Below are 12,721 nucleotides of genomic sequence, written 5' to 3'. Positions count from 1 at the left end.
GGGATTGAGGCTGCAATAACATGGCCGCGGCCGCCGCTCAGGTTACTGACAACGGACTACGGAAACATGGCCGCCGCCTGATCCGAGGACACCCTGTACCACATGACGACCGAACGTACAGCGCCTGCGCACTGCCGCTGTCCCAGATCTGGAGTTTAGAAACGAATCGGAGGCGACTGGTGAGAAACGGTAAGAAAAGAGCCGCACCGTGTTGTGTGCGGAGGCTCCGGGGTCACGTGGCTCCAGGAGCTGATCATATGATGTCGAGCTCTTTGGTTATGTACGTTTTTGGTGCTCTTTTGTCAGAAGTCCGTGAATTAGAAAAGCCTGTGACCTCTGACCTGCACTCCCCCTCCGTACTGCTCGCTCCCCCGCCACCCTGCTCCCCTCCCCGCGCTCCCCCGCCGCCCTGCTCCCCTCCCCGCTCTCCCCCCGCCGCCCTGCTTCCCTCCCCTACCCGCGCTCCCCCGCGCTGCCCCGCCGCCCTGCTCCCCTCCCCGCGCTCCCCCCGCCGCCCTGCTTCCCTCCCCTACCCGCGCTCCCCCGCCGCCCTGCTTCCCTCACCTACCCGCGCTCCCCCGCCCTGCTCCCCTCCCCGCGCTCCCCCGCCGCCCTGCTTCCCTCCCCTACCCGCGCTCCCCCGCCGCCCTGCTTCCCTCACCTACCCGCGCTCCCCCGCCGCCCTGCTCCCCTCCCCGCTCTCCCCCCGCCGACCTGCTCCCCTCCCCGCGCTCCCCCGCCGCCCTGCTCCCCTCCCCGCTCTCCCCCCGCCGACCTGCTCCCCTCCCCGCGCTCCCCCGCCGCCCTGCTCCCCTCCCCGCTCTCCCCCCGCCGACCTGCTCCCATCACTGCGCTCCACCCCCCCCCCTACCAGAGACATAGTGAATCAGAAGAACTATACTACATTTTGAGGTATTTGCTAATATTATTATTATTACCCCTACTACATATTGGGATAAGATCTTGGAGATGGGAGTAACCCTTTAAGGAAAAACGCAATAAATCTGATTTAGAGCAAAAACTGCCGGTAATGGAAATCTGATCTGTCTCCTCCTTTATGTTTAGAAGCTTCTGAGCTCGTAGTCGCTGTACTGGAGCCTGGACCTGTGCGCACCACAGACTGCCATCATCACGGGCCGTGTCCACGGGGCGGAGCTGTCTGGGCCGTGTGCTGCACACCTCGTCCCGCCCAACAGAGAGCTGCAGACAATGGAGGCAGCTCAGCGGGTGAGTCACCCCAAGAAATTGCCCTCCTCCCGTGGAGATGGAGGACCCCGGTAACGGGGATGACCGCTATGTATCGCTGATTGCTGACTCTTCCTCCTCAGGCCGCCATCTCATTCACAGAAGTGACCGCCTCGTTCTCGGAGGAGCAGTGGGACATCCTGGCAGACTGGCAGCGCCGTCTGTACGGCAGCGCCATGCACGAGATCCACAATGTGCTCCTCCACCTCGGTGAGTGACGGCTGACTGCTCCATTGCACACTTAAAGGGGAGCTCCAGCCTCAGAGTCCATATAAACAGCACAGCATCTCAGCAGAGTTCTTGCTCCAGAGCATGCTGGGAGTTGTAGTTACCCATTATTATTATTATTTGTTTTTACAGCATCATTGATTCCTGGTTCTGTACATGACATTGGATTACATACAAGCTAACAATGACGGGGAAAGGACCCTGCCCCTGTGGGCCTACAGTCTATAGGGTTGGGGGCTTGCGGTAGCTCCGGTGGTGATGAGGGGGCAAGAGCGTTAGCACGAAGGCCAATGGACGATGTTGCAGTAGTCGAAGCGGGAGATGTTGAGGGCACCAACATTTTAGTAGATTGAGGGTTGAGGAAAGGACGGATTCTGGAAATATTATTTAGTTGGAGGCGGCAGGAGGTGGCGAGAGGTTGGTTGTGCAGTGTGAAGTACAGGGCAGAGTCAAGGGTTACTCCGAGGCAGCGGACTTCAGGTACAGGGGAGATCGGGATGTCATTTATTATGATAGGTTGATCAGGTAGGTGAGATGGAGAAAAAATGATGAGTTCCATTTTGTCCACAATTAGCTTTAGGAAGCGAGAAGAGAAGGAGGATATGGATGATAGACGCTCTGGGGCCAGAGAGAGAGATCTGAGTATCATCAGCGTATTGATGCTATTGGGAGCCATAGGACTTTGAGTTGTTCCAGGGCAAGGGTATAAGTAGAGAAGAGTAGATGGCCTAGGACAGAGCCTTGAGGGACACTGACAGAGAGAGGGTGGGATGAGGAGGTAGTGTGGGAGTGGGAGACGCTAAACGTGCGGTTGGAAAGTTATGAGGAGATCCAGGACAGGGCAAGGTCTGCGATACCGAGGAAGGAGAGGACCTGTAGTTGCAGGCAGAGATCAGATCTAGAAGGAGTATAGAGAATTGTCTGTTAGCTTTGGCAGGAAAACGTTGGTAATTTTGCTCAGGGCAGTTTCGGTGGAATGGTGGGTGTCATAGAATATATTACAATCCCTGAAGCCACTGGTGAGGTTCACCCTCCTCTTCTCTTGTGTGCAGTAGGAAAAGAGCTTGCAATCTGAGCTGCTTTAAAATAGACTGGTACAATGGACATTGGGTATAGTTGGGAAGTGACAATCTTAATTACATGCAGGCGGCTCCTTTTTTAAGTGAAAGACCCCAGCAGTGCCAACGAGGTCTTTTGGGCATAGACAAAGAGTTATAGATTGGACAGGTACTTGAGACAGGAAAAATCTTTTCCGAGGGTTAGACAACAAAAGAGACATGGGTTTACACATAGAGAGGTGGAATAGCCTCTTTTGTTAACAAGAAGTGGATTGTTCCCTTCAGGGAAATAATATACATTGACCCCAGACATATGTCTCGGAAAGAAAGTTATGAATATAGGAGTTTGTATAGATCCGATAGTGATGAGACATACATTTTCAGCTTCAGGGCAAATTGGAAATGTTTTCTCATAACTGTAACCCCTGCCTATAAGCCACAAATCAATAGTAAAAAGATTACTGACAACAGCCATGTCATGTTTGGTCTCTGGGGAAAGGTAAAATCCCGATAAAAAAAATATGGTGGAGATCTCGAACTTATGCTATCGTCAATTGGGTGAGTTATCTTATAACTTGGGATTTTCATAAAATCCTGAAGTGTGAGGATATCCCACAACCATGAGGTCATCACGGGGGAAGTGTAGATGTAACTCAGATGCTCATAAAAGGTCACGACAAATTATGATTGTTCAATGCTGATGAAGATACATGTCAGTGCAGGCGTGATCCCGTTAACCCGACGTTTTCAATCGGATTGTCCCCTTTGCAAAATCTTTTGTATATTTTTTATAGACACTGCCTTGTTTTGGATTAATTATAAAATGTAATAGTTCTGTTCCTTTTGTTCTGTAACTTACACCCCGAAGCCATATGCTACCAGAACCAGGTCTCGAGTCGGCCGGTATAAAACACGACTGGCAGCAAGTAGTCTAGGGTTATCGCGGAGCTAGAGGTGACCGTACGGGGTATATACATATATTCCATGTGTTTGAATCTGATATGTATATACCATATGCTCACTGTTCGTTTCCCGATAACTGGCCTATTAGTGGAAGCAGCCTGTGGCTTCCTCCGTTAATCATCGGTCAATCGGTAATAGTCCGGAGGATAAGAGCAGTTCGCTCCAAAGATAATTGGGTGGGTTGAGATACGACCCCTTAACCACACTGGCTGCTATCCTTGACAATGGGGCAGAAGCCGGATTGTAGGTCGTCAAGGAGTGAGTTAGACAGAAGGTGTGAGGAAAGTTTAGCATGGACATGCTGTTCGATGAGTTTGAAGGGGAACGGGAGCAGCGATATTGGGACGATAGCTGGATGTAGAGGTCGAGACGAGGGATGGTTTCTTCAGGCTAGATGTGATCGTGGCATGTTTGAAAGCTGAAGGGAAAGTACCGGAAGTTAATAAGTTGGAGAGATGGGTTAGGGCCAGGATAAGCGAGGAGGTGGGATGGGGTCAAGTACACGGGTGGTGATGTGTGATTTGAAGAAATTAGTGAGCTCTCCTTCAGTGATGGTGGGGAGGAAGGTTAGTGGGGGAGGGCAGTGGTCTGGTATACATGGGTGTTTTGGTGGTTGAGCAGTAAAGAATTGACTGATACTGTCGCTCTCGGCAAAGTCTTCTACAGAGATGAGGGAGGTCGGAGGGGATGGTGATGGGCGGAGGAGAGAATTAAAGTGTTGAATAGCTGCTTGGGTTTGTGGGATAAGAAGGACACGAGGTTCTGAAATTGTCCACTTTAGCAGAGGTGAGGGCCGAGCTAAATGTGAAAGTTGCTTGTATGAATGTGGTGAAGTCTTCCTACAAGTGAGTGTTCTTCCAGCGCCGCTCCGCAACCCTGGACGCTCTCCTATGCTTTTTAATGAGGTTGTTGTGCCAGGGTCGTCTATTGGGTTTGTCACACTCTGCCATGCACGAGAGGGGCGGCCGCGTCAATAGCTGATGCCAGCGTGGTGTTGTAGAAAACGGTGGCACTGTTTGCATCATGGAGTAAAGATATGGAGGACAGCGGTAGAATAGAGTCTGTGTCTAGATGTGCGAGGTTTCTGCGGGGGGTGCGCTAGTTGCTGAACATGGGGGGCGGGCGAGGAGTACGGGGATGAGAAAGTGAGTAGATGGTGGTCAGATAAGGGGAGAAGTGAGTTTAGGCAGGGAGCAGAGGCGGGTGAAGATCAGGTCTAGTGTGTGGGTGGCTGCGGCGACCACTGAGTAAGACCAAAGAATGAGGCACGTGACAGGAGTTTAGAGGCTGCGGACTGGAGGTTAGTTCTATGTAGGGGTGTGAGGTTGAGGAGCGGGTCTGCACATGGTGGAGGGTTGCTGCACCTTGCAATTTCTTCCTCTCATTGCACCATTTCCTTTCTCAGGGTATCATATTGAAAATTCAGGGGTCCTGATCCGAATCACCAGCAAAGAGGAATCCAAGAAGCGCAGTCACTCCCAGGAAGGTAGAGGCTGAAAAATCCTAAATGTGAAAGTGCAGCTTCTATCATTGTCTGTGAGAGGGGAGCGACACCCAGACCCTACACTGACTCCATGTGGTCTCTGTGTGTACTGCGTCCTGTATAATAGGGGGTCTCTGTACTGACACCATGTGGTCACTGTGTGCACTACACCTTGTGTAATAGGGGATCTCTATACACTGTATGTACTGCACTCATAATAAGTGTCTGCACCCCGTGTAATAGGGGGTCTCTGTACTGACACCATGTGGTCACTGTGTGCACTACACCTCGTGTAATAGGGGATCTCTATACAATGTGTGTACTGCACTCGTAATAAGTGTCTGCACCCCGTGTAATAGGGGGTCTCTGTACTGACACCATGTGGTCTCTGTGTGTACTGCGCCTTGTATTATAGGGGGTATCTGTACTGTCACCATGTGGTCACTGTGTGCACTACACCTTGTGTAATAGGGGAACTCTATACACTGTGTGTACTGCACTTATAATAAGTGTCTGCACCCCGTGTAATAGGGGGTCTCTGTACTGTCACCATGTGGTCACTGTGTGTACTGCGCCTTGTATTATAGGGGGTATTTGTACTGTCACCATGTGATCACTGTGTGTACTGCGTCTTGTATTATAGGGGGTCTCTGTACTGTCACCATGTGGTCACTGTGTGCACTACACCTCGTGTAATAGGGGATCTCTATACACTGTATGTACTGCACTCATAATAAGTGTCTGCACCCCGTGTAATAGGGGGTCTCTGTACTGTCACCATGTGGTCACTGTGTGTACTGCGCCTTGTATTATAGGGGGTATCTGTACTGTCACCATGTGGTCACTGTGTGTACTGCGCCTTGTATTATAGGGGGTATTTGTACTGTCACCATGTGATCACTGTGTGTACTGCGTCTTGTATTATAGGGGGTATCTGTACTGTCACCATGTGGTCACTGTGTGTACTGCGCCTTGTATTATAGGGGGTATTTGTACTGTCACCATGTGATCACTGTGTGTACTGCGTCTTGTATTATAGGGGGTATCTGTACTGTCACCATGTGGTCACTGTGTGTACTGCGCCTTGTATTATAGGGGGTATTTGTACTGTCACCATGTGATCACTGTGTGTACTGCGTCTTGTATTATAGGGGGTATCTGTACTGTCACCATGTGGTCTCTGTGTGTACTGGGCCCTGTATAATAGGGGGTCTCTGTACTATCACCATGTGGTCACTGTGTGCATTACACCTCGTGTAATAGGGGATCTCTATACACTGTGTGTACTGCACTCGTAATAAGTGTCTGCACCCCGTGTAATAGGGGGTCTCTGTACTGTCACCATGTGGTCACTGTGTGTACTGCGCCTTGTATCATAGGGGGTCTCTGTACTGTCACCATGTGGTCACTGTGTGTACTGCTCCTTGTATTATAGGGGGTATCTGTACTGTCACCATGTGGTCACTGTGTGTACTGCGCCTTGTATTATAGGGGGTCTCTGTACTGTCACCATGTGGTCACTGTGTGTACTGCGCCTTGTATCATAGGGGGTCTCTGTACTGTCACCATGTGGTCACTGTGTGTACTGTGCCTTGTATCATAGGGGGTCTCTGTACTGTCACCATGTGGTCACTGTGTGTACTGCGCCTTGTATCATAGGGGGTCTCTGTACTGTCACCATGTGGTCACTGTGTGTACTGGGCCCTGTATAATGGATCTCTGTACTGTCACCATGTGGTCACTGTGTGCACTACACCTTGTGTAATAGGGGATCTCTATACACTGTGTGTACTGCACTCGTAATAAGTGTCTGCACCCCATGTAATAGGGGGTCTCTGTAGTGTCACCATGTGGTCACTGAGTGTAATGCACTCCATGTGATAGGGGTCTCCGTACCGATTTCTGTAATTTTTGTGGCGCACACGCCATTTCTCTCATAGGCCATCAGTTCTCTTCTCTTGGACTTTGCAGGGTTTGGGCCGGATATTGTGCTGCGGATAAATTACCGGGGTCATGGGGTTGAGGCGGAGGAACTTGACCAGAGGGACATGAAGGCTGAGCCCGGTGAGTTGAGTGCGGCTGCTGCTTCCTGTTGGCCCTCAGGCCGGGTATCTCATGCATTTTGTGTTGTCCAGATTTACAGCTTAGAACATGGAAAGATGAGGACGTAGGTGACGCAGGAGACCCCGCCACGTCCCAGCAGGACTCCACCCCAGGTAGCTGCCTCCCGTCCTCACCCATATATACGCTCTCTTTTTGCCCCGTCCACATATTTGCACTGTGTCTCTGCCCCCAGGTCTGGTACTTGACTCTCTGCACACTGGGACTGTGAAGGAGGAGGCGGAGGACGATGGTTGTGGTTTCCAGATGTCTGGTAAGCCGGCGTCAGCGCAGCCTGTACGGATGAGTGTGGATGCTGACAGTCTCATCCTAATCCTATAATAACCAGGGATGACAACCTGAGCTCCTCTTACTTACTGCACCCCCTGCTGGTTCAGTGTCAAAGTGATGACACCTCCAGCCGTGCAGCCCGCAGTGAGTGATCGGAGCTCTGGCACACAGTAGAATGCAGCTTTGGATGTGACTGGAGCATTCGGCCACTTTCCGACCTTCCACTGAGGACTCAGACTCTCTATTTCAGAAGCCGGCAGTGAGTGGACTGTGACTAACTCCAGACCGCCATCTACGAGCACCAGAGACCCCACACCCGAGCAGACCTGCGGGGATTGGACTCGCAGGAGGAAGGCGATCTCCCGGCAGATTAAGTCTGTGGCCACGTTACACGAATCTGACCAAAACCAACAGCCTGAACCCAAAGAGAACGAGGTGCCATCCCATGCCCGACTCTTCCCAGGGTGTGAGCCCAAGCATCCCCTCCCGGAGGAGGAGGTCTGTCCCATCAGTTTGCAGCGGTGTGGTCAGACGATTTTTATCTGCGGCGTTTGTGGCAAGAGCTGCACTAGCTCTAACTTCCAGATGCACATGAGGACGCACACAGGGGAGAGACCCTACAAGTGCCCCCACTGCGACAAGAGCTTCATCCGCGGCTTCCACCTCAAGATCCACCTGCGGACGCACACGGGAGAGAGGCCGTACAAGTGCCCCCAGTGCGACAAGAGCTTCCGGGACAACTCCAGCTTCGCCCGGCACCAGAAAATCCACTCGGGGGTGAAACCTCATCAGTGCTCCATTTGCGGGAAGGCTTTCCGGAAAAAGTCCAACATGAAGGATCATCAGAGGACGCACACAGGGGAGAGGCCATACAAGTGCCAGCACTGCGACAAGAGCTTCCACCAGAGGTCCAACCACCGGGTCCATGAGCGAACACACCACAGAGACAGCTGAGCCTCCGCCATATAGGAGTCCAGGGCGAGAGCTGTCCTCCTCTTCTTCCCTATGAACCTGTTAGCACCAGCTGATGACGGTACTTTAGGCTAATTGATAAACCGAATCTTATGTGAGGCTGTCTCCATATCCCCGGGGCTTCTGGTCGTAAAGGACTTCTACATTGGTGACCCTCCACCCATTGGTAAGGCTCTGACCCCCAGCACCGTGACTGTTGAGCTGCCAGATGTACATGCTGGGGTCAGCACAGCTCCTTGCACCGCTCTGCTCCTAGTGCAGTGAATGTCTTCTGAGCTGCAGTACTGAGAACGGCCACTGCTCTGTGTGTGGCGCTGTGCTGGTCGGGCTCTGAATGTTTTTTGCGGCCAGATTGTTGATAAAAAATATTAAAATTGTATTTATTTTATTTTTTTTTACATAAGGAGTTGTCCCTTAGATGCTGTGGCCACTCACGGCCAGCACATGCAGCGAGGGGGGCGCGCGCATACTGGCTTCATCTGTCCTGCGCAGCCACCGTCCTCTGCGACTAATCAGAGAACTAGTCACGCTGTGCGAGGTCCTGTTATACCGCCTGTCAAGATAGGTCCACCGGGGTCTTCTCCGCTGCTATCTAGCCTTCTAAAAGATCGATCCGTCAAGTCGCCATGATCGAAATGAAGGCCATTAAATAATGTGACCCCCCCCTGGGGTCTGTGCGCACTACGCTGTGTCCCATCCTGCAGTCAGTATAACACACTGCTCACATACGGGAAAGGAGGTCAGATGTGACATAGGACATAGTTCATTGTCTATAGCGCAATCCTATTCTGCAGCGCTGTACAGACCTCACTGTCCCCATCGGGGCTCACAATCTACATTCCCTATCAGCAAACACGAGGAGAACATACAGACCTGTGCGGTTAGACCCCGGCTGCAGGATGAGGCCCGGCGCTGCCCGTACACCAGTCCCGTTATCTTGTATATAGTCACGTCCCCCGTGCAGGAGTCTGTCCAGTCCGGGTCGCTCTGCCCAGGATCGCCGCGAGCCGCGGACAATATAGGATCCTCCAGAGAATCAGCGCTGGGCTCAGGCCGCCTCCATATACAATATATCCAAGAAAAGGAAAGCAATGCAAATAAAATCAATAAATCTGTATGATAATATATAAAATCAATTCTAAAAAGGGGAGAATAGAGCAAAGGTGAGCAGGTACAATATAATGTAACTACAAAGTGTAAATTACAGGCAGACATGCAGTGGGTACGGAAAGTATTCAGACCCCTTTACATTTTTCACTCTTTGTTTCATTGCAGCCATTTGGTAAATTCTAAAAAGTTCATTTTTCCTCATTAAAGTCCACTCTGTCCCCATCTGGACTGACACAAAACAGAAATGTAGAAATTTCTGCAAATGTATTAAAAAAGAAAAACTGAAATATCACACGGTCATAAGTATTCAGACCCTTTGCTCAGTATTGAGTAGAAGCCCCCTTTTGAGCTAGTACAGCCATGAGTCTTCTTGGGAATGATGCAACAAGTTTTTCACACCTGGATTTGGGGATCCTCTGCCATTCTTCCTTGCAGATCCTCTCCAGTTCCGTCAGGTTGGATGGTGATCGTTGGTGGACAGCCATTTTCAGGTCTCTCCAGAGATTCTCAATTGGGTTTAGGTCAGGGCTCTGGCTGGGCCAGTCAAGAATGGTCACAGGGTTGTTCTGAAGCCTCTCCTTTGTTATTTTAGCTGTGTGCTTAGGGTCATTGTCTTTTTGGAAGGTGAACCTTCGGCCAAGTCTGAGGTCCAGAGCACTCTGATAGAGGTTTTCATCCAGGATATCTCTGTACTTGGCCGCATTCATGTTTCCTTCAATTGCAACCAGTCATCCTGTCCCTGCAGCTGAAAAACACCCCCATAGCATGATGCTGCCACCACCATGTTTCACTGTTGGGATTGTATTGGGCAGGTGATGAGCAGTGCCTGGTTTTCTCCACACATACCGCTTAGAATTATCACCAAAAAGTTCTATCTTTGTCTCATCAGACCAGAGAATCTTATTTCTCATAGTCTGGGAGTCCTTCATGTGTTTTTGAGCAAACTCTACGCGGGCTTTCATATGTCTTGCACTGAGGAGAGGCTTCTGACGGGCAACTCTGCCATAAAGGCCTGACTGGTGGAGGGCTGCAGTGATAGTTGACTTTGTGGAACTTTCTCCCATCCCCCTACTGCATCTCTGGAGCTCAACCACAGTGATCTTGGGGTTCTTCTTTACCTCTCTCACCAAGGCTCTTCTCCCACGATTGCTCAGTTTGGCTGGACGGCCAGGTCTAGGAAGACTGCTGGTGGTCCCAAACTTCTTCCATTTAAGGATTATGGAGGCCACTGTGCTCTTAGGAACCTTGAGTAATGTAGAAATTCTTTTGTAACCTTGGCAAGATCTGTGCCTTGCCACAATTCTGTCTCTGAGCTCCTTGGGCAGTTCCTTTGAGCTCATGATTCTCATTTGGTCTGACATGCACTGTGAGCTGTGAGGTCTTATATAGACAGGTGTGTGCCTTTCCAAATCAAGTCCTATCAGTTTAATTAAACACAGCTGGACTCCAATGAAGGAGTAGAACCATCTCAAGGAGGATCACAAGGAAATGGACAGCATGTGACTTAAATATGAGTGTCTGAGCAAAGGGTCTGAATACTTATGACCATGTGATATTTCAGTTTTTATTTTTTAATAAATTTGCAAAAATTTCTACATTTGTTTTAGTTTCAGTCAAGATGGGGTGCAGAGTGTACATTAATGAGAAGAAAAATGAACTTTTTAGAATTTACCAAATGGCAGCAATGAAACAAAGAGTGAAAAATGTCAAGGGGTCTGAACACTTCCCGTACCCACTGTAAATGCTTAATACTTAATGAAGAAACACAAAGCTGTGCTTACTAAATCACTACCAGTATATACACATTTATATATATTGAGCCAATGAGGCATCTAGTGGGCAAATTTACGAGTGTTCAATGTGATGATTAGAGACGCTGGCTAGATGACAAAAGTGGTTGTGCAAAGGAATATAGAGCGGCAATAAAAAGAGACATTATTGAACAATCAAAAAAATAAATCCTATGCTATGTGCCTGTAAAGATGACAACTGCCCAGCCAGGGGTCCCGCCTGAAGTCCTGCCTGATGTCCAGCCATGGGTATCGCCAGATGTCCTGCCAGGGGTCCCGCCTGAAGTCCTGCCTGGGGACCCGCCTGAAGTCCTGCCTGGGGTCTCATCATGGGTCCTGCCTGAAGCCATGCCAGGGGTCCCACCATGGGTGCCGCTTGAGCAGCTATTATATTACCAGGTATATAGATTTTTTCAGACTTCCATGTATTTGATTGCGGCAGCATTATTTGGTATCGAGTACATCTCATCTCTTACCTCCCGCTGCCTTCTTGCCCTTTAGATGCATTTTGGTACCTTGTTTTCTGCACGCGCCTTGCATTGCTCTGGGACGCTTTATTTTTGTGGCGTTACTGTTTACAGACACATCGCATAGGATTTATTTTTTTCATTGTGCAATAAAGTGTTAATCAACTTTGTACTTTATCGCTGCTCTATATGTATTGATGTGGTACGCCGCTCTTGATGGCTCAATGTGCCTCTTAAAGGGGTTGTCCGGCCGTCGCCTACTGACACGCTGTCTGCATGGTTGGGGGTCAGACGCTCCGCTTTCTGCGGCGCCCTCACAAGGGCGGCAGAGCCCCCGGGAGCGGCCACAAACGTTCTCCAGCCGGGAATTACTGCAAAATTACGATTAATTTATTCTCCCGAGCACCAACGTGAAACATGAGACCAAAAGCCAGCGCCGCCTCACCCCAGGATCAGGACTGACCGGGTCCCTCCCCCGCGGCGGCGACCTCCTCGTGTACTGTAACACCGCTGCGCCATTCTGGCGGCCTACCGGGAATCTCCACATAAACCCGCCGTGCGCTCGTCTGCCGGGGGGCAATCTGAGGGGGCCGTCCGATCACAGCGGAGCGCCGGAGCCTCGAGGGCGGGATGATTCGTGACAAGCTGCACACAAAGGGTTAATCCGGACCAAATATTCTCATTACAAATTACTAAGAAATGACTGACTGAGCGCGAAAGTCGCTGTATACAGGCTCATGGCGCTGTTCACACTGCAAACCTGAAAATAAAGACTGATGATCCTGAGAAGAGAAGACACAACATCCGCAGGGACCGGTCCTGTGATAATAAACCCGCCTGCTGAAAAGGAACCGCAGCTGCGCAGACAACACTCCGCTAACTGCGACAAAAGCTGCACGCTGCGGCCGCCAGGCTCTACTGAATGAAGCTGCGGCGAGAGGCGCAATATATAAGGTGTGGGCGGGGTCTAGACAAACCACGCCCCATCAACAACATGCGGCGATTGAGGGCATC

General features: G+C 50.6%; 1 protein-coding gene across 1 annotated transcript; it reads left to right on the top strand.

The window, feature by feature from the left end:
• The first annotated feature begins 16 nt into the window (after window positions 1-16).
• On the top strand, window positions 17-8,710 carry LOC141258670 (uncharacterized). Its single transcript, XM_073673647.1, has 8 exons — window positions 17-189; window positions 1,066-1,227; window positions 1,329-1,455; window positions 4,900-4,980; window positions 6,949-7,041; window positions 7,113-7,193; window positions 7,274-7,351; window positions 7,619-8,710. Exons 2-8 carry the CDS (start codon window positions 1,210-1,212, stop codon window positions 8,320-8,322), a joined length of 1,182 nt encoding a protein of 393 aa, XP_073529748.1. The 5' UTR covers window positions 17-189; window positions 1,066-1,209; the 3' UTR covers window positions 8,323-8,710.
• Window positions 8,711-12,721: the final 4,011 nt, after the last annotated feature.

This window comes from Phyllobates terribilis, unplaced genomic scaffold, assembly GCF_046119375.1.
Source record: "Phyllobates terribilis strain yellow unplaced genomic scaffold, ASM4611937v1 Scaffold_3__8_contigs__length_932513732, whole genome shotgun sequence".
NCBI classification, from domain to species: Eukaryota; Metazoa; Chordata; class Amphibia; order Anura; family Dendrobatidae; genus Phyllobates; species Phyllobates terribilis.
This window is presented reverse-complemented; position numbering and strand designations above follow the sequence as displayed.